This window comes from Chiroxiphia lanceolata, chromosome 19, assembly GCF_009829145.1.
Source record: "Chiroxiphia lanceolata isolate bChiLan1 chromosome 19, bChiLan1.pri, whole genome shotgun sequence".
NCBI classification, from domain to species: Eukaryota; Metazoa; Chordata; class Aves; order Passeriformes; family Pipridae; genus Chiroxiphia; species Chiroxiphia lanceolata.
In genome coordinates this window covers 5564562-5590857 of record NC_045655.1, presented here as the reverse complement: position 1 = coordinate 5590857, position 26296 = coordinate 5564562, and the positions used below count along the sequence as shown (strand labels likewise).

Here is a 26296-nt window from a genome sequence, read left to right as displayed (position 1 = left end):
TGTTGGCTTCGGAGCCAGCGCTGGGGCTTGGCCAGGGGGGACAGGGACCACCCAAAGCCAACCCTGCAAAGGGCCTGAGCTGGGGATGGTCAGTGTGGCAGGGAGGGAAGCAGAGGGACTGCCTTGGTCAAATGATACCTTTTACCCATAAGAAAAAAAGCACATTGGCTACAGAGCACATTGGAAAAACAGCACATTGACCACAGGTCCTGACTAACGGCAAAACTTCCCTGGGTTTCCCCCCAGAGATGCTGCCCTGAGGCTTCTGCATTTCTCATGTTTCAGTCATGGGGCATTAATTCCTGTGATAAATCCCCCTGGGCACAGCTGACGAGGGTGAATGAGACACCAATGTCCTGTCATTTGTTATCCATGTATCCAGTGACTGTCACGGAGAACCAAGTGAGAACACCAAGGGAGGTGTCCCCAGGTGTCAATGCTGTGTTGGTTGGAGCCCTGTGCCACAACAATTTCTGCATTCAATTCATTTCCATTGGCTTCAGTGGGCAATGCAGGGTGCAGAAGCCAAGTATGACCTGGTGCTGTTGAGACCAGAGTGGGTCTTTCCAGGGGTTTCCCTGCACCCCAAGCTGTTAGTAACTGAGTCATCAAGTGACTGCTCTGTGTGCTGGCTCTTCCTCAGGGCACTTGGACATCTTTGCTGCATGCATTTTCTTCCCCTGTTTTAAGTGGTTTTTACATCCTTTTCATTTATTTCACAGTCAGGGCTGACACAGCAAGAAGCCATAAGACAATTAATTTGCATTATATTTCACACTTGCACCTTCCAGAAGGGAGATGCTTTAAAGATGTCTTTACACTGTTTTATTTTGGTTTTTTTCTCCTTGGCTGCTCTTACTTACCCTGCCAGGTGCCAAAGCCACCCTCTGGCACAGCAGCAGCAGAGCTTGAGTTCCAGCTTTGTCCTTTTTGTTTACCATGTCCAAACACTGACTTCTGGATGGCACTGAAGTCACATGTGGGTGCAGGGAGAATGGTTCTCTCTGTTTAGGATTTGACCTCTGGATCCACATCCAGGGGTCCTGCTGCCCTGGACAGCACAAAGGGGAGCTGCAAGGCTCTCAAGACCACGGATTCTTTCAGCAACTTCAAAACTCCAAGTCTGGCATTTCCCAAGGCCTCACCCTCTATTTGTTGTTGGTTTGACCATCCTGGAAACTCTTAGCGTGATAGGAAATAGCTGAAGGGAGGGGTCAGTTTTGTTTCTGGGGAGAGTTGTGGACAGTCACTCTGTTTTCCATCTCTTGGCTCTCTGCAACGTAGCAATCCATGTGTTTCAGGAGGAAGAGGATGGATGTGCCGGTGCCGGCGTGTGCCAGGCTGCTCCTCCTGTCCCTGCTCTGTGCCACCGGCCTCTGCCAATGGAACAAAAGTGAGTGGAGCCCTGTCAGCTCTGTCTGCCATCTCCCCTTGGAGCTGCCCCATGAGGACTGTGTGCACCCTTCCTGGGCTCCAGAAATGCCAGTCCTCATGCAGAGAAGACCCGTTGTGTGCTTTTCCTCACGGTTTCCAACTTCCCAGCGTTTGGGGCCCCTCTTTTCCTACGCCGCTGCTGTTTTGTAGCCAGTTTCCACCAACCAACCAGGAAAAACTTCCATCCCTCTGTGGGATCTGCCTTTCTCATGCCCTCCCACAGCTCACTTTGTTTTCCCCATTCCTGATGCCCTGGTTTTTCCTGGTAGATAACCGCTGTGTGCTGTCCCGGGCAAAGAGCTGCACCGAGTGCATCCGAGTGGATAAGGACTGCTCCTTCTGCACCGACGAGGTGAGACATGGCAGGGCAGGCTGGGGCTCCACTTCCCACCCTGCTGATGGAGGGATCCCACCACCTTCAATGGGAGAGGGACGTGAGCAGAGTCAGCTCCCCCTTCTCTTCTGTGGGAAGCATTGAAATGTGTGTTTCCTTTGGTAAGGGACAAATAGGGAGGGAGGGGAGTCCAGGGCAAACTTGCAGGGGTGCAGAGGTTTATTGGAAAATGCTAGTGTGCCATAAACAGTGTGTGCAAGGGATGGAGGAAGACTTTTATCCCAGACAACCCAATAACTCCCTGGTGGTCACATAATGCTGCTGCTGGGGAACGTCCCCAACTCTCTGCCCTGCTCCTGCTCCCAAAAGCTCACAGTGGTCTCAGCAGAGGACCCTGCTTCCTGACCTGTGTATTTCCCCCTTAACCTGGTGGACCTGGTGCTTTCTGGGGCTCTGACGTTGGTTTTGCTCCCTTGGCAGAGCTTTGAGGAGCCGCGCTGTGACTTGCGGGACAACCTGCAGCGTTACGGCTGCGGGGAGAGCAGCATCGTGAGCACCCGCGGCGAGATGCAGACACAGAAGGTGGGTGCTGGGGACACAGCCCCTGCTCAACTTCTCCTGAGGGGTCCTTCACATCCTTCATCCCCCTCTAGGGCCTTCATCAGGAAAAAAGTCTAGATCTCTGCTGACTCAAAACCAGTGCTCTGCTTTTGCTGGCTGATGGACCCGTTGGGCACCGGCCCTGATTCCTCTGGGCTGGGGTGGCTTTTCAGGCAAAACAGATGTAAGCAAAATGCCAAGATATGGAGGAGGTGCTCAGCTGGACACGTGTGGACATGGGAGGCTGTTGTACAGTACACGAGGGAGGGGAGCAGGATCATCCCTGCCTTTGCACTTCCCACGCACCTCCCTGTTCCTTGCCTCCTCCTCATTGCATCTGCTCAGGAGATGGAGTCCACCCCCTTCACGTCGCTCTTCTTCACAGAATTCCAGTATCAACATATCCCTGAAGAGGACCCAGGTGTCCCCCCAAGGCATGTACCTGCGGCTGCGAGCTGGGGAGGAGATGAGCTTCAACATGGATGTCTTCCAGCCCTTGGAGAGCCCTGTGGATCTCTACATCCTCATGGACTTCTCCTACTCTATGTCTGATGATCTGGACAACCTCAAAAGCATGGGCCAAAACCTAGGTGAGACCAGAGCTGGGAGAGGAGGGGAGCCAGCTTGATGAAGGCAGGCAGCTCTCTCCTGCCTGCAGCTGTGAGTCCTCTGCCAGCACCAGAGAGAGGGATGCAGCTGGCAGTGGGCTGAGAGGTGTCTGTTTTAATTACAGTTTCTTATTACCACTGCTCTGTGCAGCCCTGTGGGGGAATGCTGCTCCTGGCCCTGCAGGGATCATCACATGTGCTCTCTCCTCCCAGCCCAGAGCAGGGGCTGGTGCCCCACAGAGTTGGTCTGTGCAGGGGCTTTGGCATCTTGAATTCCTTGGTGTTGGCATCTTGAATCCCTTCTGCTGCTGCAGAAGCTCCAGTTTTGCAAAGGGGGCTGCCAAACAGGGTGTAGGTTTCTACCCCATAAAAGACAAGCCCTAAGCCCAAAGATCTTAAAATCTGACAGTTTGAGTCTTACCTAAGGCCTGACCAGCAGAGAAGATGCCCAGGACAGGACTTCATTCCCTGGAGCGGCGAGCTCATAGGCATCTCTTTACTTATGTGTCTCCTCCTCCCTCCTTTCCCCTCCTCCCAGCGGAGTTCCTGCAAGAACTGACCTCCAATTACACCATCGGATTCGGCAAGTTTGTGGACAAAGTCTCTTCCCCTCAGACAGACATGAGACCCGAGAAGTGAGTGAGCCCAATGGGTCCGTGGGGTGGGAGCAGAAGGGGAGGGCAGGTGCCTTCTGTTTCTCTGTGGCTTTCCTAATATTCATGGTCTGCAGTGCAAGGTCCTTGTCCACCTGTCTCTCTTCATGGCCTCCCCATCCCTCAGGATTGCTGTAGCACCGTGCCAATGCCTGTGCAGTGTCCTCTTCTGCTTTCAGACCTTCCCTGCATGCCTTGTCTTCTCCTCCATCTTTTCCCTCATTCCTTCTACCTCTCAGTGCTTGTGGCTTGCAAGCTCAACTCCATGACTTCTCCTGAGGGACTCCCTGGCCCCTAGGTGTTTTCTCCACCCTTCTTCTCCTTGCACCAGCCATCCCTTTGCTCCTGTCCTTGCAAAAACCCCGGTTCCCCTCCTCTCCTAGGCTGCGTGAGCCCTGGAACAACGCCGACTCCCCCTTCTCCTTCAAGAACGTCATCCGCCTGACCAGCAACATCAACCACTTCAGCCAGGAGCTCCGCAAGGAGCGCATCTCCGGCAACCTGGATGCCCCTGAGGGCGGCTTTGATGCCATCCTGCAGACAGCTGTTTGCAAGGTGAGGGTGGCCAGGCTCGCAGGAGCCGTGTGGGCTCTGCTTCTAACGAGTGGAGCTTGCTGATACCGGGTGATGAGCAGAAGGGCCACACGCTGGACCCCAGGTTATATGTTCAGCTACAGTCAGCTCTTGCCCTCCCAGCCACATGCTCCAAATGCCAAGCTGTTTTGCATTCCCAGTTTTTCCTAAGCCTTAGAACATGTGTGTTCTGGTGTTTGATCCCCAGCACAGGAGCTGCTTGCTGGGCACTCTGCGTGTGCTCTTTGCTCCATCCCGCTCTGTGCCTGCGGTGGTGAAACTCTGCTCCCTGGAAAACAGCCCACTTGGGCTTGGCTTCTTGGCTGAGGGATGAGCACAGCTCCAAACATGTCCAGAAAAGTGTGGGCTTGCCCCCTGTACATACATGTGCCTGGCATTGAGCTGCTGGGTGGGAGACACCCTATGCATTGGGGGTGCCTGGATTCCTGGGACCATGTAGCTGGCTGTGTTTGCTGCCAGGTGGAGGTGGTGCCTTGCCCCGTGGGTATTCCAGCTCCTGCCAGTGCTGACTGTAAGTGCTGTGCAGGAGCTTGGGGGGCACAGAGATAAAGGTTGCTTCTCCCCCTCCCTGGCTGCAGGATAAGATTGGCTGGAGAAAGGACAGCACTCACCTGCTCGTGTTCTCCACCGAATCTGCCTTTCACTACGAAGCTGATGGTACCAACGTCCTGGCAGGGATCCTGGCAAGAAACGATGAGCAGTGTCACCTAGACAGCCGTGGCACCTACGTGTATGACACCAAGCAGGACTATCCTTCAGTGCCCACCCTGGTGCGCCTGTTGGGCCAACACAACATCATCCCCATCTTTGCTGTCACCAACCACTCCTACAGCTACTACGAGGTGAGGAGACCACGGCAGTGATGCCACGTGGGCTTACATTTCCTCCAGGGCCATTGCTCCTCTGCCTCAGCTTGGCTGTGAGGAGAAAGTGCTCTTCCATCTCTTAGCACTTAGTTCCCAAGTGCTAAACCAACACCTCGATGTTTTGGAGGGTGCCACACTGTGTTATGGGGCTGCTCTGGGTTGTGGGATGTCTCAGGGTGTATTATTGGGTGCAGGAATCGGAGCTTCTAGAGGTCTCCCTGTACTGGTTTCTGTTTCTTGTAAAGAGCACAGAGCTGGAGAGTAATTTAGGTTGGAAGGAACTTTTGGAGATCTCTGGCCCAAGTCCTGTTCAAAGTAGAACCCACTCTAGTGCTAGAGAAGGGTTCTCAAGGCCTTGGCTCAGGGAGGTCCTGTCTCCCTGCAGAAGCTGCACAAGTATTTTCCCATCTCTGAGATTGGGGTGCTCCAGGAGGACTCTTCCAACATTGTGGAGCTGATCCGTACAGCCTTTGAGGTAACGGTGCTCTCTGGGGCTTTGCTCTGGCTCCAGGGAGGGCAGAGGGTGGGCACCTCCTACCCAGGAGAGCAGCAGGAGGCAGGATGTGGCCCCTCTGGAGCAGGCCATGGGGTGGTCACAGGGTACTGCTGAAAATCAACGCTGTGTTTATCTTCTGCCACCCAGCGCATCCGCTCCAAGATGGACATTAGGGCTGACTTCACTCCCAGGGCCATGAAGACAGAGTTCACCTCCACGATGTATGAAAAGACAGAATCTGGCTCCTTCCACATCACCCGTGGGAAAGTGGTAAGTCCTTGGATGGCCGTGGAGGGGGAAGGTGTGTGTGAGGGGCTGAGCCCTCCATGTCTGGCAGGGCTGGTCCAGCAGAGCTGGCTCATCCCTGCCACATGTCCCTTCCTTCAGGGCAAGTTCAAGATGCATGTGAAGGCACTCGAGTACGTGGGTGGGCAGCACGTGTGCAGCCTCCCCGAGAGGGACCGGCAGGGAGTTATCCAAGTGAAACCCACATCCCTGAGCGACAGCCTCACAGTCTCAGCCTCGGTCGTCTGCGACGTGTGTCCTTGTGAACAGGTACAGGGGGAGTGTTGCAGAGAGAAGTCCTCCTCCTGGCCACCCTGGGGTGGGAGTGCATTGGCTGGCACATGTGGGGTCCCTCAGCAGTGCCCAGCAGAGGCTCAGCCTGGCCAAGGATCTCCATCGCTGCCTGTACCAAGCTGGGTGTGCTGTCTCACAGCAGAGCTTGTTCTTCAGGGAAAGAGTTTGCCCCCGGATCTGCCCTTCTGATTCCTGAAATGGTCCTGGGGACAGCTGAGCCCATTCAGCAATGCCTCTTCTCTCTTCTCTTCCAGCAACAAGAGCTGAATTCACCCAAGTGCAGCTTCCATGGGAACTTTGTTTGTGGGCAGTGCATCTGCCACCCGGGCTGGTAAGGACCATGTCCAGCTCCATGTCCATCCCAGGGGTCCTGCTGGGTCTGGGGACCCACAGTGACACAAGCTCCTGCCCCGGGCATCCTGCCCAGGACCCTGCTGTCCTCTGCTCTGCTCCCACCTCTCTCAGCATCATCTCCTCCCTGCCAGGCGAGGGGACACGTGCGACTGCTCCCCGGCATCGTCCCCCAACAACGAAGCCTGCATCCGCCCCGGGGACGTGGAGCCGTGCTCGGGAAGGGGCGAGTGCCTGTGTGGGAAGTGCCAGTGCTACTCCGAGGACCTGGTGCAGCGATTCGACGGGGCCTTCTGCGAGTACGACGTCCTGCAGTGCCCCCGCACCTCCGGCTTCCTCTGCAACGGTGAGAGCAGCTACCCCGGCCCCAGCAGCCCCCAACTGGGACACATGCTGGGTCTGGTGCCACAGCAGGGTGTCCCCGCACTGGTGGCACTGGCACGGGGGGTTGAGTGACCAGTGATGGGCTGCGGGGACTCTGTGCTTGCAAACGTGAGGGAGGATGCCGTGGAGCCTGCTTGCACCCCGACGGAAGTGGGGGAGCTGCAGGCAGGGGCGTGGGAGCAGCACAGTGCTGGGCACTGGGTGACTCATCCTCTTGCCCCCAGATCGTGGTCGCTGCTCCAGGGGCGCGTGTGCGTGTGAGAGCGGCTGGGAGGGCCCGGGCTGTGAGTGTCCCACCAGCAACGACACCTGCATCGACAGCAGAGGGGTAGGTCCTGCCCTGCCAGACCCACCACAGGTCCAGGCAGGGCTGTGTTGAGTTGCCCCGATGCTGGAAGGTCTGGGCCACTGGGGCTGGCACCTTGCTGACTCCCAGTGCCCTGGGATTGCTCTCAGATGCCAACTGACACCTCTTCCCTCCCAGGGCATTTGCAACAACCATGGGAGGTGCGAATGTGGCAGATGCATCTGTGACATGGCCTCGCTGTACACCAGCTCCACCTGTGAAATCAGCTACTCCCTGGTGAGTCCCTGCGGGTTTGTCAGCTCTCCTTCCCACACGGAGCCTCAGGGAAGGAAGGCAAGGTGGAGATGAAGGCACATCTCAGCCAAGAGCAAAATCCTGCTTTGTAGCCAAGGGCTTTCTTCACCCTCCAGTTCACCAGCAGCAACTGCTGAGTGTCTGTCTGTGTTTATCTACACCCTGGTGAAGGGCAGAGGTTTGAGCTTGGTTCCTGACTTGTTCTGATTTGCCTCAAGCATGGGAAAAAAATCATTTCATAGAATCATAGGAAAGATTGGGCTGGAAGGCACATTAAAGTTCCCATGGGCAGGAACACCTTGCACTAGACCAGGTTGCTCAGGCCCACATCCAACTTGGCCTTGAATACATGACAGTCTCGTGCCTCAGTTTCCCCATTGACAAACACAGGCTAATCCCACAGTGGGGGTGGAGAAAGCTGGCTTTGTCATGTTTTGGAAAAGCCTCCAAAACCATGGGAGGAGATCTAATTGCTGTCCAAATGCAGGCTGTTGGCATAAGGGCTGGGCTCCTGGGCTTATAAAATGCTTTTTTTTAAGCTGCTTGTTCTAAGTGATTCCTCTCTTTGACCTTGCCCTGGCACTGGGGTGAGGACACAGCGCTGCCTCTCCAGCTCTGGATTTCATAGGCAATGCCCTCCCTTTTCCATGGGCTGTCTCCTGACTGTCCCACCCCCATGTGCCCAGGGCTTCCAGGCTGTGTGCGAGAGCATCCGGGACTGCGTCCGCTGCCAGACCTGGGGAACGGGCAGCTTGAAAGGGAACTGCAGCACCTGCCACCTCCAGATCCAAATGGTGGAAGAGCTGAAGAAAGGTACTGTGAGAAGCAGATCTGGGTGCAGATGTGTGGAGTCTCCTGTGCCCCCTGCCCTGTGTGTGTTTGTGCACATGTAGGGCTGCTCCCCAAGTCTTTCCTGACCCTGGTGACTCTGCAACCCTGTCTCCTCTCTCCTCAGAGGAGGCTGGTGAGTACTGCTCCTTCCAGGATGAGGATGATGACTGCACCTACCACTACTCCCTGGAGGGAGACCCCAGTGTCCTCCCCAACACCACCGTCCGTGTGCAGAAGAATAAAGGTGAGCAGGAGGACAAAGGGGGGGATGTCCAGCCTGGGCTCTGGAGCAGAGTGACCAGCTCCACAGCACCTCCAGTCCCTGCTTGGTCCCTTTGCTGTGCCCCTGGGCAGGGGCAGCTACAGGCAGCACTGCCCTGCCCACCCTCCTGCGTGACAGGGGTGGGTGACACTGGCTGTCACCAGTGTGAACTGCAAGGAGTGGAGTGTGGCACCTTTAGAGCTCAGAGCCTTTCCACTGCCAGCGTGGGCAGGGATTGATGCGGGGTGCTGCACAGCCCCTTGGGATGGCTGGATGTGAGCAGGGCTGTGATAGATCTCCCTGAGCAGCAATTCTTATTGTGAGCGCCAAGAGAGGGGTTTCCAAGCTTGACTGGACTGTTCCATGCCTCAGAGAGCTGTGGTCCAGCCTTTCCCCTTTGTCCCTGCCTCCCCACTCTCTCCCTGCACACCCCACAGAGGGGCTGATGCCCGGGAGTGACGTTGCTGTCACTTGCAGAGTGCCCACCAAGGAGCTTCTTCTGGCTCATCCCACTGCTCATCTTCCTCATCCTGCTCCTGGGGCTGCTGCTGCTGCTCTGCTGGAAGTTCTGTGCCTGCTGCAAGGTGAGTGCCTCGACTGGCTGCCCCAGCCTGGGGAGAGGACCAGATAAAAGCCAAAAACATGACAAATTCCTAGAATCTACCCAGCCTCCAGCATGGCCAGACTGGTAGGAGCTGAGTCCCAGTAGTGTCCAGCACCTCTGGTGTTGCTGACATGAGAGTTGCTCTGGGATTTTTGGCTTCCAGAGCCCCATCCACCCACTGCCTACCCAACCCTGCTGATGTGAATCCTCTCAACTGGAAATGAGGGGGGGGGGGGGGTTTACCCTTGGCTGCAAAGTGATTGTGTATTTGTCCATTTGTTTTCTAGGCTTGCCTGGCCCTGCTTCCCTGCTGTGCACGAGGTACTTGCCCTGTGACCGGGGGAGAGAGGGATCTGTGGGGTTCACTGCCTTCCTGGGTTGGAGGGGAGTGGGATAAGCATCCTTCCTCCTCCTCTCTGAGCTGGGGAGGTGGATCAGGGAGAAAGCTCCTAGCAGGGAGCCTGAGCCAAGAAGCCCTGGAGCTTCTGCTCTACTTTTCCTCCCTTCCCCACACCCTGGGGTGCCCTGCTGGGAATCCCACTTCTGGCTCTCCCTGACCAGTGTCCCTTGTAATGCCCAGCTGGTGAAGTGTGTCCTCCCCACTCATGGACACCCCTTGCCCTCTCCACCCCACTCCCCTACTGACATCCCAACGCTCTTGGCGTGGTGGAAACCCTGAAGATTCCCCAGAACAAAGTCTCTGGTGTTGGGATGTCGATGGCTGGCCTTGTCCCAGTGTGCCCAGGCTCTGACCCTGCCCCTGGCTCTGCAGGTCGCACCGTTGGCTTCAAGGAGGACCACTACATGCTTCGGCACAGCCTCATGTCCTCTGACCACCTGGACACGCCCATGGTGCGCAGTGGATCCCTCAAGGGTCGGGATACTGTCCGCTGGAAGATCCACAACAATGTCCACAAGCAGGGCTTTGCCTCCCCCCCTGCCACCAACCCCAAAGACCTCAGTGAGTACCACGTCTGAGGGACAGGGCGTAGAGGAGATGCCACGGGTGCCTTAAAGGACCTGAACCCTTGTTGGTGGCCCCCAGCTCCAGCAGCCAGAGTGTTACCTCCAAGCCCAGTTTCAAGGGAGGTTGTTTCTTTACCTGCTTCCATCCTGGGGGAAGCTGAGCAGCACAGCCCAGTGTCCAGCCCTGTAGCAGGACCCCTGGAGACCTTCTGACAGTCTGGTTGCGTGGTAGATGAACACTGCACATGTCTTGGTCTCACGAGCTCAGTGACCCAGCCTTGATTTCACTACCTCATCAGTCCAAAGCCACCACTGGGCACTGTTTCCTTTGCTGGATCTGGCAGAGAGCTTCCCAGTTATCCCTCCAGTTCTCAGAGGGTTTTCTCTGCCGGGGCAACAGGGTTTGGATGCTGGTGATGCATCTGGACACCGAGCATCCTGTGTGTCCCTGTGCTTCCAGCTTTTGGGTGGGTTATTTCTCTGAGCAAGAAGGAAGGAGTGGGAATTTCTGATTTGGGAATTTGTCTTCCCAGTTCCCTATGGGCTGTCTCTGAGGCTGGCAAGGCTTTTCACGCAGAACCTGACAAAGCCGGACACCCGGGAGTGCGAGCAGCTGCGCAAGGAAGTGGAGGAGAACGTACGAGCCTGGGCACGAGGGGGGCTTGGGGTGGCACGGGGGGACAGCCACACTGAGGGGATGTCTGTGGCACTGGAAAGGGGGAGTGCCCCTTCCCTGTGAACCTGCCCCTTCCCTGTGAACCCAGACAGCTCTTGAAGGGAAGGAGAAATTTTTCCTCTTTCTGATAGAAAGCGCAAATTTCAAATCTCATCGTAATGACAAGATTTGAGGTTTGCTTTGGGCTGTGTGGTCTGAAGCTCCTGTTTGGATTCAGTTTGCTGCCTCTTGCCACGTCCTGGGGAGAAACCATGTGATGGTCTCTGCCTGGTGTGGGAGGGTGAGGGGGGATGTCCTGGGGTGGCCAAAGGGCTCTCATATCTGCTGGCAGCAGTGTCTGTTCGCTGAGCACATCCCTGTTCAGCAAGGGATATGTTGTGAAAGTCCCTGTTGCTCCTTGCAGCTGAATGATGTTTTCAAGCACATCCCTGGCTGCCACAAGCTCCAGCAGACCAAGTTCAGGTGAGTCAGTGGGAGAGAGACCTCCTGCAGGGCAGGGTTCCCCCAGAGCCCTGATGATGATGGGGTGTGAAATCTGGGATGTCGGGAAGGCGCGGTCTGTGAGACGTCACTGGCACAAGCCTGGAGTGCTGCTTCACCCACCCAGGACTGCAGAGCAGAACCCACCCAGCTGTGCAGGAGATCTCAACTACCTCTGGCTTTGGACCAGCAGGAGCAAATCCTGATTGCATGGTGCTTAATGGGAAAATTCCCATTGGCTTCGAAAGTTTCAGCCTGGTGCAAAGCTAGGAGTGCAGGCTGGGAGAAGTCTGGGGATGCCACTGCTGAGCAGGGAGTGGTATCCCCTCCCCACGGCCTGATAAAGATGTGATCTCCCCTGCAGGCATGTTTCTCATTGCATTGGGAAACCCAGAGTGGGAGAGAGCAGCCAGGCAGGAGAGAACGTGCTGGGGCCACGGGCTCTGTGGGATGGGTTGGCACCCGCAGGGCAGTGCTGCAGCTCAGACCTGCACAGGGCAGTGATTCACCCAGCACTTTGTCTCTCCAGATGTGTTAGTCACTCTGATCTGGTTTTTTTATTCCCCCAGGTTACAGCCCAATTCTGGGAAAAGGTAAGAGTAACTCACAGCCCTCTCTTGTGCAGCTTCTCCCTCTTTGCACACACACGTGTGGGGTGACTGAATGCTCCACACCTTCAGTGGCCCCAGAGCTGTGGTGTGACATGAGCAACTCTGGTCTCAGCTTTTTCTTGCCTTTCTCGCCTTTCTCTTCCCCCGTCCCAGGCAGGATCACACCATTGTGGACACAGTGCTCACTGCTCCTCGCTCAGCCAAGCCAGACATCATCAAAGCTGTGGAAAAACACGTTTCCCACGAGACTTTCAACGACCTGAAGGTTGCGCCGGGTTATTACACTGTGACCTCAGACCAAGGTGGGGAGCAGAGCCCAGTGCTGCCTGCTGGCTGGGCGTGGGGGGGCATTTCCCACCTCTAATCCTTGCCCTTCCCCCAGATGCTCAGGGGATGGTGGAGTTCCAGGAGGCCGTGGAGCTGGTGGATGTCCGTGTCCCGCTCTTTATCAGGGAGGAGGATGATGATGAGAAGCAGCTGCAGGTGGAGGCCATCGAGGTCCCCAATGGCATCGCAAAGATCGGGCGCAGGGTTGTCAACATCACCATCATCAAAGAACAAGGTAAAGGGCTGTGACCGTGGCATGGGGAGGGTGTTTGTGTTTGGGTGTCCTGTGTCCATGTGGTTTGTAAGGAAGGCGCAGTCTGCATATTGGAGCATGCCCAGGTCACAGAGCACAGACTTGCTTGGTGACTCCTCTCTGAAGTCACCTGGGTCTAAATGGAGTATCTTTTAAAACATCCAAAGGAGAGTCGTCATTCCTGCTGACAGAGACCCAATTATTTGACCATTACAGATCTAGGTGCTAGAGGTTCCATGACAGATCCAAGGTTGACCATGTGCCTCTGCTGCTCCAGTTCATAGATTGCTGGAGTGAAGTAGAACCTCTTTGCTGTGCTTGGGGCAGGTAAATGTCCCCAGCACTTTGTCTCTGCTTCCTGCCTGGCTGTTTTGAGCAGAGAGAACAAACTGGGAGTGATGAAATCTCCAGCCCATGCAGTAATACTTCAATATAGTTCAGCACAGTTCACACCCGTGGGTGAAGGGAACTCTGTTCATGGAGGACACCTGAGTGTTTGTAATGTGATTCTTCATTTATTTGCTCTACACATTCCTTCCCTCCTTCCTCTTCCAGCCAGCAGCCTCATCACCTTCTTGCAGCCAGCCTATTCCCACAGCCGCTTTGACAAGCTGGCCAAGATCCCTGTCCTCCGGGAGATCATAGACAACGGGAAATCCCAAGTCACCTACAGGACCCGGGACCTCACTGCCAAGAATGGCAGGGTAAGGGCAGTGCTCATGGCCCTGGCAGGCAGGAAGGAATGGGAATGGAGAGCTGGGAAAGAGCCAATGCAGAGGGTTGTAGAAGAGCTATTGATCAGCCTCGAAGGGGATGTGGCTGGGAAAGGGGGGACCCAAGGCTTGGGGTTAGCACAGGGTAGACATTCCTCTCCATCCCTTGCTCCCTGTGCCTCAGGGATGTGAAAGGATGCCTGTGCCTGAGGCAGAAGGTACCAGCTGCCCCTGGAGCTGTGGGCAATGTGGGGCAAATGGGGATGGACTGGGAGATGAGGGGAAGCTCTCTGGGAGCCTCCTCATGGATGCTGTGGGTTGTAATCATAGAATTATAGAACGGTTTGGGTTGGAAGGGACCTTAAAGATCATTGTTCCAATCCCCCTGCCATGGCAGGGACACCTTCCACTAGACCAGGCTGCTCAGAGTCCCGTCCAGCTTCGCCTTGAACACACCTCTTCCTTCTCCTCCACACACTTTCTCCTTCTCCTCATCCTGCACCTCTTCCTTCTCCTCCAGGACTATCTCTTCACAGAGGGTGAACTGGTCTTCCAGCCTGGGGAGACCCGAAAGGAGGTGCAGGTGCCCTTGCTGGAGCTGACTGAAATAGATACCCTCCTAAACAACTGCCAGCTCAAGCAATTTGCCATCGACCTCCTCCACCCCAAGTACGGCGCCAAGATCGGCCGATACCCCCAGACCACGGTGACCATCGCCGACCCAGGTAGGGGTCGGCAGCCGGGGGGTGGGAATGGCAGCCGGGGGTGCGGGGACCCCCACGCCAGCCCAGCCCACCCCGAGGGTGGTGTACGGAGCTCCAGCGCTGCTCCTCGCCCGAAAAGCGGCAGCGAGGACGATCCTCCCTCTCCGTCCGGTAGAATTGGGCCTCCCTCTAGAGGCACGACCGGGAATAGACAGCGGGTGGGAGGAAGAGGGATAACATACCTCGCAGACGCAAATAGAACGGATTCTTTATTCCTTTTCCTTGGGAATTCGAATGAAAAGCTATAGAAATATGGGAGAGGTGGGACTTGCCACGAGCAGTGCTTGGTGGTTCCTGTGGCTGGACTGTAAGGAAAACTGTAAGGGATGTCGTCAAGTGGATCAAAAAATAAATAACGTATTTTTCACAGCATGGCAGGGCAGTGCTGGGGAGATGCACACTTTCTTGTTGTTTTCCCAAGGTGAGGACTGGCACTGATGTGGTCTTTCTTCCTTGTGTCTACAGAGCTGGTGGATGGTGTCCCATCAATGACTGGCCTGGCCCAAGTCCCCCAGTCCCCCAAAGGCCGCCTGAGTGCACCACTTAATCCCAATGCCCGTGCCCTCAGCTCCAGGGAAATCAGCTTCAACTGGTTTCCTCCACCGGGAAAACCTCTGGGGTACAAGGTAAGGGGTGAGTGGATCCTAGGGAAGAGTGTGGGTCCCATCCTGCAGGTGTTTCACATAAATCATTTGTACTGAAGGGATCCAAGAAGACACCCAAAAGAGGGAGCAAGTTCACTCCTTCTGGTCCCCTCCATCCTTGAGGGACCATTGCTGGGTGGATGTGGGATTTGCAGGAAAGATTCCTGGTGGTTTCATCTTCCTTTCCATCACTTCCCATGAAATGCCCAGATTGTTGTGGCCTCCCATTTCAGAGGAATGGCACAACACCTTTCCAGAGCAGATTTAGTAAGAAATGGGGAACTTCTCACCCATTATGTGAGGATCTGAAGGAATCACAGCTTGCTCTTGCTTTGCCAGGTGAAATACTGGATCCAAGGGGACCCTGAGTCAGAAGCCCATCTCATTGATGTCAAAACACCATCAGCAGAGCTGAGTAACCTCTACCCCTTCTGTGACTATGAGATGCAAGTCTGTGCCTACAACGCCCTGGGTGAGGGGGCTTACTCTGACATCATCCACTGCCGCACACTGGAGGAGGGTGAGCTGCTCTACATCCTTCTTCCCACCATGTAGGGAGCAAGTCTGTGCCTTTGCACCCCACATGGGGTCAGGACTCCAGCCCTGAGTTTCTGATGGTCTGGGGTCAAGCACTGAGCATCTCCCACTGCAACCCAGCTGTGATCTGGGGAACTCTGGGCATCTGCTGGCGCTTGACTTGCAGTAACCTGGACCCTCTGCTCTTGCCTTTCCAGTGCCCAGCGAGCCTGGTCGCTTGGCTTTCAATGTTGTGTCTTCCACTGTGACACAGCTGAGCTGGGCTGAGCCTGCGGAAACCAACGGGGAGATCACGGCTTATGAAGTCAGTTATGGACTTGTCAACGAGGACAACAGTAAGAGCTCATTTTTGGATGGGTCAGTCCAGCCAGGCTGAGGGGCAGGAGTACATTTTCCGCAGGCTGGGTTGGTCCCCAGCAGCAGCAGAACCAGAACAGCTCCAAGTATGTTTCTTGTGAGAACTGGGATTTGGAGGGGTTGCTTCTTGATGGAAGGAGTGCAGAAAAATCACCAGTCAGGATTTAATCCTGCAAATCCCAGAACACTCTCTGTTCCCATTCACTTCCATAGTGTTTTATGTCGATTTTCATCTCAAAAACTTAGTTCGCAGATCTAGACCTAGGGATAGGGTGCCAGGAAGGTGCTATTTGTGACACACCAGCAACAGGAGACCTGTGGTGTAGGTTGACTTCAGCATTCAGTTTGGGAATTTCCCTGGAATGATGTCACGCCTGTTGTGAGCAGCCCAAAGAGCTGCTGCACCTCATCCCAGAGCTGGGCTGTGTCCTGACACCAAACCTCAGCGAGCCCAGGGTGGGGTGCTGTGGGGTCCTCTGTGTCTTGTGGGTGACAGGCGTGCCCGTGTTTGCAGTACCCATCGGCCCGGTGAAGAAGGTGCTGGTTGAGGACCCGAAGAAGCGCATGGTGCTGATTGAAAACCTGCGGGAGTCGCAGCCCTATCGCTACACAGTGAGGGCCAGGAACGGTGCTGGCTGGGGGCCTGAGAGAGAAGCCACCATCAACCTCGCCACGCAGCCCAAGCGCCCCATGTCCAGTGAGTCCCTGCCTGGGTGGGGAGCAGGGGGGCAGGAGCAGTGCTGGGGAGCGCTCCCCGTCACCCCCAGCTGCCTCCCCGTCCCAAACATCCCCTGATGTTTGCTCTGCTGCACCAGCCACCCCTGGGAATGCTGAGGGCCAGCCTGAGCGTGGGAGAAGTGGCTCTTTGCTGCTTGTCTAACAGCACTTTCCACCTGTCCTGCAGTCCCCATCATCCCTGATGTCCCCATCGTCGATGCAGAGGGAGGTGAGGACTATGACAGCTACCTGATGTACAGCACGGATGTGCTCCGCTCTCCGGCCGGCAGCAAGCGCCCCAGCGTCTCTGATGATTCAGGTATGCTGCTCTGAGTTTTGCAAAGGTCATTTTTAACATTCAGTTTCCTCAACAGCAGCTTTGCTGCACTGCTGCACTGCTCCTTTCCTCCTCTCTGAGATGGGGAGATCCAAGTCATGGAGATGGTGGAGATTCAGCCTTTCCAAAGCTCAGTAGCTGCATCCATGGGAGCACCTGACTGGTCACGGTGTAAATAAGACCAGTGTCTCCTTGTCTTAGCCATGAGGCAAAGAAAAATCTCAGTATGGGGTGGGAGAGGAGCTTTCCATGGCCCTCCCTGCTCATCTTCCCTTCCTGTTGCCATTTGGTTGGATCACAAGTTGGTGTCAGCAAACAAGCACTGGCAAGAGACCTCTGAGTTCCTTGGATGCTCAGGGTCTTAGCAAAGCCAATAGGAGGGAACTCAGCAATGCTGGGAAGGCACTGGCCTCGCTTCCTCCATCACTTTGCTCTCTGAATGAGTCTGACCCCCTGTTTTTGTACTGGGACAAGGAGAGGAAGATGGGCCATAAGGCAGAAGACGAGGCTTGTCAGTAGGATTTTCTCTGGGGGTCTTCTTTGGGAGGGTTCTCAGGGCCTGGGACCCAAGAGCGAGTCCCTGGTCCTTTCAGAGAGCCAGGTGATGGAAACATCAAGAATTGGACCATCCCAAGCACACACCAAGGAGTGACGAAACCTCTCCTGAGCAGAGGACGATTGTTGCAGACTCTTCGTGACAGGGACAGTCGTGTGGTGGGACTTTGACTCTCACCTTTTGTCACGATGGACATGGGGCTGCAAAGCAGTCTGGGGGTTGAGGAGCCCCATGCCTGTCACGCTCCCACCATTCTCCATCCACCAGTCCCACGACGGTCGCACCGCCTGAACTCATCAGCCAACACTTGGCGGGATGGGCTGTGAATGAACATTGTTCACACCAGTTCCTGCCCCTTCCCCTCCCCAGCAAGCAGCACGGAGGTGGTGGGTAGCCCACCCTGCCCCCTGCAGGTCATGCCAACACCAGTGCTTGCGTTGTCCCAAAAGGCTCCAGGTGGAAATATGTGCAGCTGCTGGGAGAAGACCTGGACCTTCGCCGCATCACCTGGAGGCTCCCCCCTGAAACCATTCCCCGCCTCTCTGGCAGCAGCCGCCTCTCCTCGGACGCCGAGGGTCTCCTCCACGAGGAGGACAGCGACGTGGTTACTGGCAGTGTGAGGAGGAGCGGGACACCCCGGCCCCAAGCAGGTGAAGGACGGCTTCATTATGGCACCGAGTGTCCTGTCTCATCCTGCTCTGAGCCGAGGGGCCAGTGGATGGGACCTGCCCCAGTCCGTGTCCCCGCCCTCCCCTTGTGTGCCCATCCTCGTGCTGGTGTGATGCACTGTTGTGGTCTGCTTCAAAACCTTGTCCTGGTGTGTCTGCTCTCAAGAGTGTCAAGGTAACCCCCATCTCGGCACGGACTTGGGAGCCTGCTAGCAAGTTGCTTCTACAAAAGGCTGGACCTTCGAGGCAGGAGCAAACTCAGATGATGGCAGTGCCACTTCCAAAGGCAGCTCTCCACCCAAATTAAGTGCCCTGAGCTTCTGGGGCAGATCTGCTGGACCGTTAAACAGAAATCACTCTCTCATGGGTAGCTGATCTCTCCTGCCCCCCTGGGAGGGGACGGGGGTTTGTCGAGGACCAAAACAATGGAGTGGAGTTTGCTTTTCAGATCCAGCTGAGGTGAGATCCAGAATGAGATTTGGAGAAACCACCTCCATAAAGGGTCATTTTCCTTCTTCAGCCTCCTTTTTAAATCTGAAATTACAAACCTGTGCTTGCATCTAAGGAGAGATGTGAGAGAATGTGGCAACAACCACAGGGCAGTGCCCCAGCAAGGCCGAGGTCTGGAGTTACCTTGGGCACCAGGGCTGTGTCTGGTGCTGGGTGTTTTTGTTTACCTCTTTGTTTCTGCATCGTCACATCGGGTGCCTGTGGCTTGTCCCAGATGGAGCGCCCCAGAACAACCTCCTGGAATGGCTGAAGCTGGAACACAGCCAAGGCAGGGGGCACCGTGATGCCTCCTGCTTCCTCCCCGTGGAAACTGGAGCAGCAGCTCTGCCCACAGCCACGTCCCTCATGGTGTGCCTTCTTCCACAGAGCACTTGCTGAACGGCCGCGTGGACTTCTCCTTCCCCGGCAGTGCCAGTGGCTCCCTGACCAGGACAACCAACACCAGCTACCACCAGCTGAGCTCCCACGTGCATCAGGAGCACAGGGTGATGGGGAGCTCCTCGCTGACAAGAGACTACTCCACGATGCAGATGGGGCATGGTGAGTACTGTGGCCATGGGACCTGTCCTTCCCTTCCACCCTTGTGGCTGTCTTTGGATCTGTGCCCTAAAGTCCTTTTGGGGTGAAGACTATGTTCACAGCTAAGGAGGCCTATGAACCAGAGGTCAGGAAGGTCATGTCCTCACCACTGATGTCTTGGTGCTTTGCTAAGGTCCCTCTTCTCCTAGACCAGTTTGGAAAGGGTTCCCATCCCTAGCATGCTGAGTGCTCAGGAAAGGGAGCTCCATCCTTATCCTCACACCACAAAGCAGTCCAGGAAGAGCTCGTGTCTCTTCTTCTCACTGTGTCTAGCAGCGTGGTTGCCTTTCAGCTCTACGCCTCTATGTCAGCTGTGCTGAGAGAAGGTTGTTAAAAGATTCCTCAAACCTGAGCTTTAAAAAGTCATCTGTGCAGGAACCGGCACCTGGGCTGAACCCACTCTGAAGTGTTTCCAATGGTGTTTTTCTCTTTCTTCTTGCACTGCTTCTGTAGATTACCCAGGGACACTCCTCCCTCCCATCCGTGAAGATGCTGGGAGGACGATCCCACAGCCCTGGGATGTGGGTTTCAGGAGCAGGGCAAAGGTGAAGGGTTACTACCCCAGCATTGGCTTTCGGGACTCTATAAACATGACTGATGGGTCCACAGGGATTTGCAAGTACATAGGTACAGCTTGTCCAGTGTCTGCTCCCAGCCACACATCCCATAACAGCCAAGCCACTGTCCATCCATGAGCTGTTGCCATCCACTGCTCACTCCAAACCTCCCCTCCATGGCTTGCTGTGTGCTGTGATCTTCCCCCTGACCCAGCCTGTGCCTCCATCACACCATCTTTCCATTTGCAGGTGACTTCCACTGTGTTTCAACCCACCTGGACTGATTAACACTCACCACCACTGCTGCCACCGTGCTCTGATTAGCTCATTGTTCCCATCCTCTTCATTCCTAACAAGTTTGTTGTTATCAGTCTTACTCCACAGGCCTTTGGAGAACTCTTGGGGAGAATGTGTGCTCCATATGAGATGTGCCTCTGCAAGCTTCTTGGCCAAAGTCCCTGTCAGTGAGGGTTTTCAGTCCCTGGGTGTCACCTGGGAGGCTGCTGGGCTTGTCATGAACCTTGTGTCCCAGTGAGCTGAGCTGAGAAGGAGCCAGAGCACCCAGTCCTGATCCCAGCTGCCCCTTGAACAGACCCTGGAGGTGTTGGGCTGCTTTATCTATAGAATAGGGCCAGTCTTAGCAGACCTACACCTGAAGAAGTCTGTGGAAGCTGCTGGCAGATTAGACAGGGTGCTTCGGGGTAGGTGAGGAGGGTCACACACAGCACCCAAGCCCCTACTCTGGTCTCTCTACCACAGGGGCATGAAGCTTACCTTGACTTGTCCCACCCAAGGTTTGCACCCCAAGGCCACGGGATATCCCTGTAGGTGTGCAGAGCCAGCCAGTCCCCCCTCATGACGGGTCAGCTTGCAGAGATGACATCTCACCACATTCTCCCTGAACCATCAGGACCACCCCATGCTTGCGTGTGCCACTCCCCCTTCTCCCCCAGCCCTCTTAGCCCCCGTTCCCCAAACCTCCACCCTGACGTTCCCTTTCTGTCTCAGACTCCAGGAAGCCTCTGGGCATCCCTGACACCCCCACACGCCTGGTGTTCTCTGCCCTGGGACCCACCTCCCTGAAGGTGAGCTGGCAGGAGCCACGCTGCGAGAAGGAGGTGCAGGGCTACAGTGTGCAGTACCAGCTCCTCAGCGGAGGTCAGTGAGCAGGACCCTGCTGGTGGGGGGAGTTTCGGGTGGTGGAGAGTCTGGTCTGGGTCTTCTCCTGGACAATTGGCTCTGGGTGACCCTGCTCTGAGTAGGGTGGGGTTGGACCAAATGACCTCTCCAGAGGTGCCTTCCAACCTCAACCATTCTGGGATTCAGGGATTGGTCCCAAACATGATTTTTGTGAGGAAATGTTTCAGCTTTTGTGCAGGAAATGTTTCAGCTACTCCACAGCTCCCATTCCCCGTTTCTCCTGTGGGGGGAACAATTTCTGGGGTTGCTCCAACCCTCCTCCAAAAAAAAAACCCTTTGACTCATTCTCCACCAAACATATTATTGATGGTTTTTTCAACATGTGGAACTTGAAGAAGGGACTGAAATGGAAATATTTTTACATCCATTTTGGGGCAGTATCAGTGAAAATGTGATTCTTTTTGTCTGAAAATTCTTGAGTTTTCAAGAAGCTGTTGTTTATCCTAATCCTTTTTTGGAAAAACCTCTCGTCCTCCACTACCAGTTGCTGGTGGCAAGGTGTGATGGAGGTGGTCAGGGAGGGACCCTGGATGGGTTTTCCAGGCAGTTTGTTTGAGATGGGGTTTAGGCAAAAGCCATGGCTCTGTGTTTGTGCCTGCAACATGGTGTTGACGCCCCCTTCCCTGTGCATCCCAGGAGAGGTGAACAGAATCACCATCCCCAACCCCAGCCAGAACTCGGTGGTGGTAGAGGACCTGCTGCCCAACCATTCCTACATCTTCAAGGTGAAGGCTCAGAGTGAGGAAGGCTGGGGCCCCGAGAGGGAAGGAGTCATCACCATAGAGTCCCAGGTGGACCCGCAGAGCCCGCTCAGTCCTGTACCAGGTGAGGCAGATGTGGACAGAAGGGTGGCACTGATGTCTCTGCTGCTGTCTACAGTGCTGGCCTGTTTTCTCTCCCCTGACCCATCCTGAGCATTCCTTTCTCTCAGTTAGGAACAGGACCTCCTTTCCCACGCACTTGCTCCCCACTAGCTATCTAGATAGAATCACACAATCACAGAAATCATTAAGGTCGGGAAAGACTTCTAAGGTCACAAAGTCCAACCTGTGACCAATCACCACCTTGTCAACCAGACCAGAGCACTGAGTGCCACATCCAGTCGTTTCTTAAACACTTCCAGGGATGGTGACTCCACCACCTCCCTGGGCAGTCCATTCCAATGTCTAACAACCCTTTCTATGAAGAAATTTCTCCTGATGTCCAACCTGAATCTTCCCTTGTGCAGTTTGAGGCTATGTTCTCTTGTCCTGTTGCTAGTTGCCTGGGAGATAGCTGAGACCTTCCAGCTCGTTCCATAAATGCTGTGTGCAGGTCCCTCCCACTCTCCCCCTCACCCCCTCTGTGATGTGACCTGTCCCTCATGCCCTTGCAGGCACACCCTTCACACTGAGCACCCCCTGTGCTCCTGGACCACTGGTTTTCACAGCCCTCAGCCCAGATTCCCTTCACCTCAGCTGGGAGAGACCCCGCGAGCCCAACGGGCCCATCTTGGGCTACAGGATCACCTGTGAGATGCTGCATGGAGGAGGTAAGGGGCCAGGCTGAGGAAGTCCAGTTCCATGGGTAGAGCTCAAGATACCTCCAGCAAAAGCTGCAACTTGCTGCATTTTTTCTAGGACCAGTGACAAAGTTGTCTGCCTACGTCAGTGCAGACAAAGTGGGGACATGAGGCTGATCCCAGGCCTGGGAGCTGCTGCCTCCTGATGCTTTGTGTCATTGCATGGTCTGGTGTAACAAATGTGGTGGGAAGTGGAAGGACCTGTTGCTTATTGTAGCCAAAACCAGTGGAGGTTGGTTGCTGAGGTTCCCCACTGTAGTAAAACAGGGTTGTCTTAACCCTTAGTAGAACTGGGTGTGATCCTACAGTCTGTGGGTGGCATAAAACTCAGGGAAAGCCAAGGCAGCACTCAGAGTTGGGGGGAGTGTGTTTGGAGGGACCTTCATTCTTGTCTGTCTTTACCTCTGTCTGTGTGGATTAGGGGAGCCCAGGACAATCTATGTCGAAGGAGACAATCTGGAAACCACCCTGACTGTGCCCCACCTGAGTGAGAATGTCCCATACAAGTTCAAAGTGCAAGCCAACACCACCCAAGGCTTTGGGCCAGAGAGAGAAGGCCTCATCACCATTGAATCTCAGAACAGAGGTACAGTACCATGTCTCTGTGAAGGTGCAAAGTTAAGAAACCTCTCAGAGAAGGCAACAGAATTCCTGGAGTCCCTTTCCAGCTCCTCCTGAGCTGACTCCTGGTGTGTGTGAACTGTGCAGGGTTGAGGGGTTGGAAGCTCCTTGTTGTTTCCTGGCTGGCTCAAGCCTTTTCCTTCTCCCAGGTGCTTTCTCCCAGTTTGGAGGACAGCAGTACATGAGGGAAGAAGTGTACAAATTCCCCACCGAATACACCACCAAAACCAGCATCAGCCATTCCTCTTTGGATCCCCACTTCACAGGTAGGGGCTCACTGTTGCTTTGAACCCCCCCCCCCAGAAAACAAAGGATAATTCTGCTTGTCCAAAGTTCCGAGGGGGTGCTTTTACCTGAAGTGCCAAAGGCAGGGAAGGAGAGTCCATCAGGTGGCATTGCTGAAGATCTTACACCTCTTACTTTCTTACATCGTGTTCCTGCTCTGCCCCAGAGACAGTTGCAGTTGTTTTTCACATGTGCTGCCCAGTCACAGGGGGAAAGCTGAGTTCCCAAGTCCTTCAGCACTATCACTAGAGACCAAACCATAGCTCTTCCTGCAAGGTTTGATCTCTTTAGAGCAGTAAAAAACAGAGTGGTGCGACAAACATCTTTAATCACATCAGTGTAGTTTCCCATGTTGTCCCACTTAAACTCCTGGGTTCACACTGGAACACCGAGTTTGGGAGGTGTTAGGAGATCCATCTGACTGACTGACATAGCAAAGTACTGAATCACTTGATGTGGAGGGGTTTTCCATCAGTGAAAGTGGTATTTAAGGGCAAACTTCTGCCCGGGATCAGCAGACAGAGCAGATCCCTGTCCCTGTGACCCCGCTCTGAGCGCGCTGTCCTTGCAGACGGAATGCTCGTGACGAGCCAGCGAGTGGAGAACACCAGCAGCACCCTCACCCAGGAGTTTGTGAGCCGGACCGTGATGTCCAGCGGGACCCTCACCAAGCAGGTGGAGAGGCAGTTCTACGAGGCCTGAGCCGGGGCAGGCTGAGCACCAGCGGGACATTTGGGATCACGTGGCAGAACTTTGTGGAACGACCCAAGGGCGCTTCCTCCAGATGCTGCTGCGGTGCCTGGGCAGCTCCTGCTGTGGGTACAGACCCTCCCTGGCACTCCAAGCTCTGGACTTCTCCTTTGGAGCCCAGTGCAATCAGAGCTCTGGCACAGCTCGGTCATCAGGTGTGTGATGATCAAGCTCATCCTTCAGGGTGGAAATTTGGGTGTCTCCATGGCTCCAGCCTCCCCAGGTAAATGGAGCAGAGTGCTTTATTCTCAGGTCCTCAGTTTTGAGAGGAACTCAACTGGGAAAATCCTGATTTATAGAGGGTCACAGTTTCCACCTTTGCTCCAGGCTCTCTGGCAACTCACCTGCCCACTGGAGAGGGTGGTTTGTTCTGTGTGGAGTTTTTTTTATGAGAGTTGCAAGGTAGGGGTTTGGGGTAACCTGTGCTTTCTTACTGCACCTAGTTGTGTCTGTCCTTCACTGCTGACATTTGGTACCACTATAGCAAAGAATAACCTTTTGTTTGTGTAGTGTTACTCATTGATGGCCTCTGATGCTTTTTTTTTTTTTGGCATACAATATTGTACAGTTTTCATAGTATATATATATAAATATATATAAATGTATTTTATTATTTTATACAAAAAATGGAGGTGGATAAGATCTATGCTGAATGTAGGGGCTACACTGGGACTGTCTGTGGCTGCTGAGAAACATGAATAACTAGAAGAAGTTTGTTAAGGGCTTGATTCAAAAGCCACTTGAACCCTGTGATGAGCCTGTTGATGAGCTGGTGGGCTCTGCCTTGGACTTTATATCCTCAAGCACCAGAGACTCCTGCAGAAGGGTGCAAGTGGCCAAACCTGCTTGCTGCAGGGCATCCACCAGCCAAGTACTCTCCAGCCATGGCACATGGGCACAGAAGGGGCTGGAGGCTGCCCAGAGGTGAGGGATGGGGATGGCCCCGGTGGCAGAGATGGGAACAGTGCTGGGCTTTCTTACGTGGCTGATGTGGACAGTGTGAGATTTCAGGGCAGATGATGCTGGGTATCTTTTAAAAGACTTCTTGTCCAGCAGCAACATCCATAAAGGGACCTGTGATCCACCAGTAAGCACAAGGGAAGAGCAAACCTTGGAACAGGAGGTGCTCCCATCATCCTGAGATTCCTTCAGTCTCAGCTTCAGCTCTCCTTGCACAGTGCTGGGCTGAGCTGAGACCTTGCTGGGCTTCATTTCCTGACTCTGGGCACGATGCCCAGCATCTCCCTGCCCTCTGCCAGTGAGAACAATTGAGCAGCACGTTTCCCTGGCGTGTTCCAGCAGCACGGGAGCAGGCGAGGAGCCTGCGGAGAGCCAGGAGCCTGCCCAGAGCAGCAGCTGCCACTGCCCCAGGCTAGAGCTTCCAACCAAAACAGCAGCTGCCTGGTCACCCTGGCAGCATCACTGGCCTGGTTTCATCTGGCAATGGACCTTGGCTTTTCTTTTTTTTATTCTTCCTTTTTTTTTTTCTTTTGGTTTTTGTTTTTTGGGCTTTTTTGGCTTCTTTTTTTTCTTTTGGAATCTGAAGAACTCAGCACTGAGCATTCCCTCTCCTCTCCAGGCTTTTCATTTCACTAGGAAGGGTTGTACACCTTTAAGCCAAAGATGCACGTGGGTGAGTAAAGTCCACAGGAGTCTGCAAGATTGCAGCCGGAGCTGGGTCAGTTTTGAACTTGGCTCAAGAGATACTTTATCAACCCTGTGGTTTCACTGTGCCTTCAAGAAGCACTTATTTCTCTTGATCAAGAGCCAGTGGCATTAACCTGCCTGTCTCCCTGTTCCCATCACCCCTCTGTGGTTGGGGTTTCCTCTCCAGCTGACACGTGGACTGGCACAAGGACTCTGTGCCCCTTTTTCCCTGTGCTTTTTGGTCCATGGTAAAACACTGGAAACTGCCTAAAAAGGGAGCTCCGCGTCCAAGCATTTTAACCAAAGATTATCCCCTTATCCAAGAGCAGAGCCTGGCCATCAGCTGCTCTCCAGGGAATCATGTCCTCCCCACATCCACCATGGCTTGTGCACTAACCCATGGCTGTCGTTTTAAATTCCATCTGGTCATTAGGGCTGGTGCTGTTTCAGCCTTTCCAAGGCAGATCCAGAGCAGGTCTTTGATCAGATGGCTTCCTATTGCACTTAATAAATGTTTTCTCTACAGTCTGCCTCTTCCTTTTTCTTTAAAAAAAATCTAAAAAAATCCTCCCCCCCCCAACAGCCTCCATCTGCAGCAGACAAAGGACATGTGCCAGATTCCCAAACAGGAACTTCTGCCAAGTGCAGTGCCTGCTGCTCCTCCACTGCTATCCCCTCCTGCAACTGCAGCTCCAGAGGCACTACTGGACCCCACAGCCCTGGTAATGGCTCATCAGTCCAGTTCAAACTGGAGTTAAACCAGTCTCCTCTGAGGAATGGTCC

The 26296-nt window shown here is 54.7% G+C and overlaps 1 protein-coding gene across 4 annotated transcripts in view; it reads left to right on the top strand.

The window, feature by feature from the left end:
- The window catches only part of ITGB4 (integrin subunit beta 4), a 29412-nt gene extending 3374 nt beyond the window's left edge, over positions 1 to 26038 (top strand). The window contains exons 2-41 of one of the 4 annotated variants that reach the window (XM_032706950.1): positions 1302 to 1393; positions 1704 to 1786; positions 2249 to 2350; positions 2754 to 2958; positions 3515 to 3611; positions 4013 to 4184; positions 4802 to 5065; positions 5475 to 5564; positions 5733 to 5855; positions 5973 to 6140; positions 6419 to 6495; positions 6650 to 6861; positions 7124 to 7227; positions 7384 to 7482; positions 8187 to 8313; positions 8456 to 8575; positions 9071 to 9177; positions 9485 to 9518; positions 9970 to 10158; positions 10697 to 10800; positions 11243 to 11301; positions 11889 to 11912; positions 12084 to 12232; positions 12313 to 12492; positions 13066 to 13214; positions 13744 to 13948; positions 14453 to 14613; positions 14971 to 15151; positions 15366 to 15503; positions 16040 to 16222; positions 16430 to 16561; positions 17585 to 17785; positions 18680 to 18853; positions 19346 to 19519; positions 20458 to 20607; positions 21286 to 21474; positions 22025 to 22180; positions 22632 to 22796; positions 22981 to 23097; positions 23688 to 26038. In XM_032706950.1, the coding sequence (XP_032562841.1) occupies positions 1302 to 1393; positions 1704 to 1786; positions 2249 to 2350; positions 2754 to 2958; positions 3515 to 3611; positions 4013 to 4184; positions 4802 to 5065; positions 5475 to 5564; positions 5733 to 5855; positions 5973 to 6140; positions 6419 to 6495; positions 6650 to 6861; positions 7124 to 7227; positions 7384 to 7482; positions 8187 to 8313; positions 8456 to 8575; positions 9071 to 9177; positions 9485 to 9518; positions 9970 to 10158; positions 10697 to 10800; positions 11243 to 11301; positions 11889 to 11912; positions 12084 to 12232; positions 12313 to 12492; positions 13066 to 13214; positions 13744 to 13948; positions 14453 to 14613; positions 14971 to 15151; positions 15366 to 15503; positions 16040 to 16222; positions 16430 to 16561; positions 17585 to 17785; positions 18680 to 18853; positions 19346 to 19519; positions 20458 to 20607; positions 21286 to 21474; positions 22025 to 22180; positions 22632 to 22796; positions 22981 to 23097; positions 23688 to 23818 (5587 nt within the window). In that variant the 3' untranslated portion in view covers positions 23819 to 26038. Of the gene's footprint in view, positions 1 to 1290; positions 1394 to 1703; positions 1787 to 2248; positions 2351 to 2753; positions 2959 to 3514; positions 3612 to 4012; positions 4185 to 4801; positions 5066 to 5474; positions 5565 to 5732; positions 5856 to 5972; positions 6141 to 6418; positions 6496 to 6649; positions 6862 to 7123; positions 7228 to 7383; positions 7483 to 8186; positions 8314 to 8455; positions 8576 to 9070; positions 9178 to 9484; positions 9519 to 9969; positions 10159 to 10696; positions 10801 to 11242; positions 11302 to 11888; positions 11913 to 12083; positions 12233 to 12312; positions 12493 to 13065; positions 13215 to 13743; positions 13949 to 14452; positions 14614 to 14970; positions 15152 to 15365; positions 15504 to 16039; positions 16223 to 16429; positions 16562 to 17584; positions 17786 to 18679; positions 18854 to 19345; positions 19520 to 20457; positions 20608 to 21285; positions 21475 to 22024; positions 22181 to 22631; positions 22797 to 22980; positions 23098 to 23687 lie in introns of those variants that run through there. The other 3 variants (XM_032706949.1, XM_032706953.1, XM_032706952.1) reach the window with 3 other exon arrangements.
- Positions 26039 to 26296: the final 258 nt, after the last annotated feature.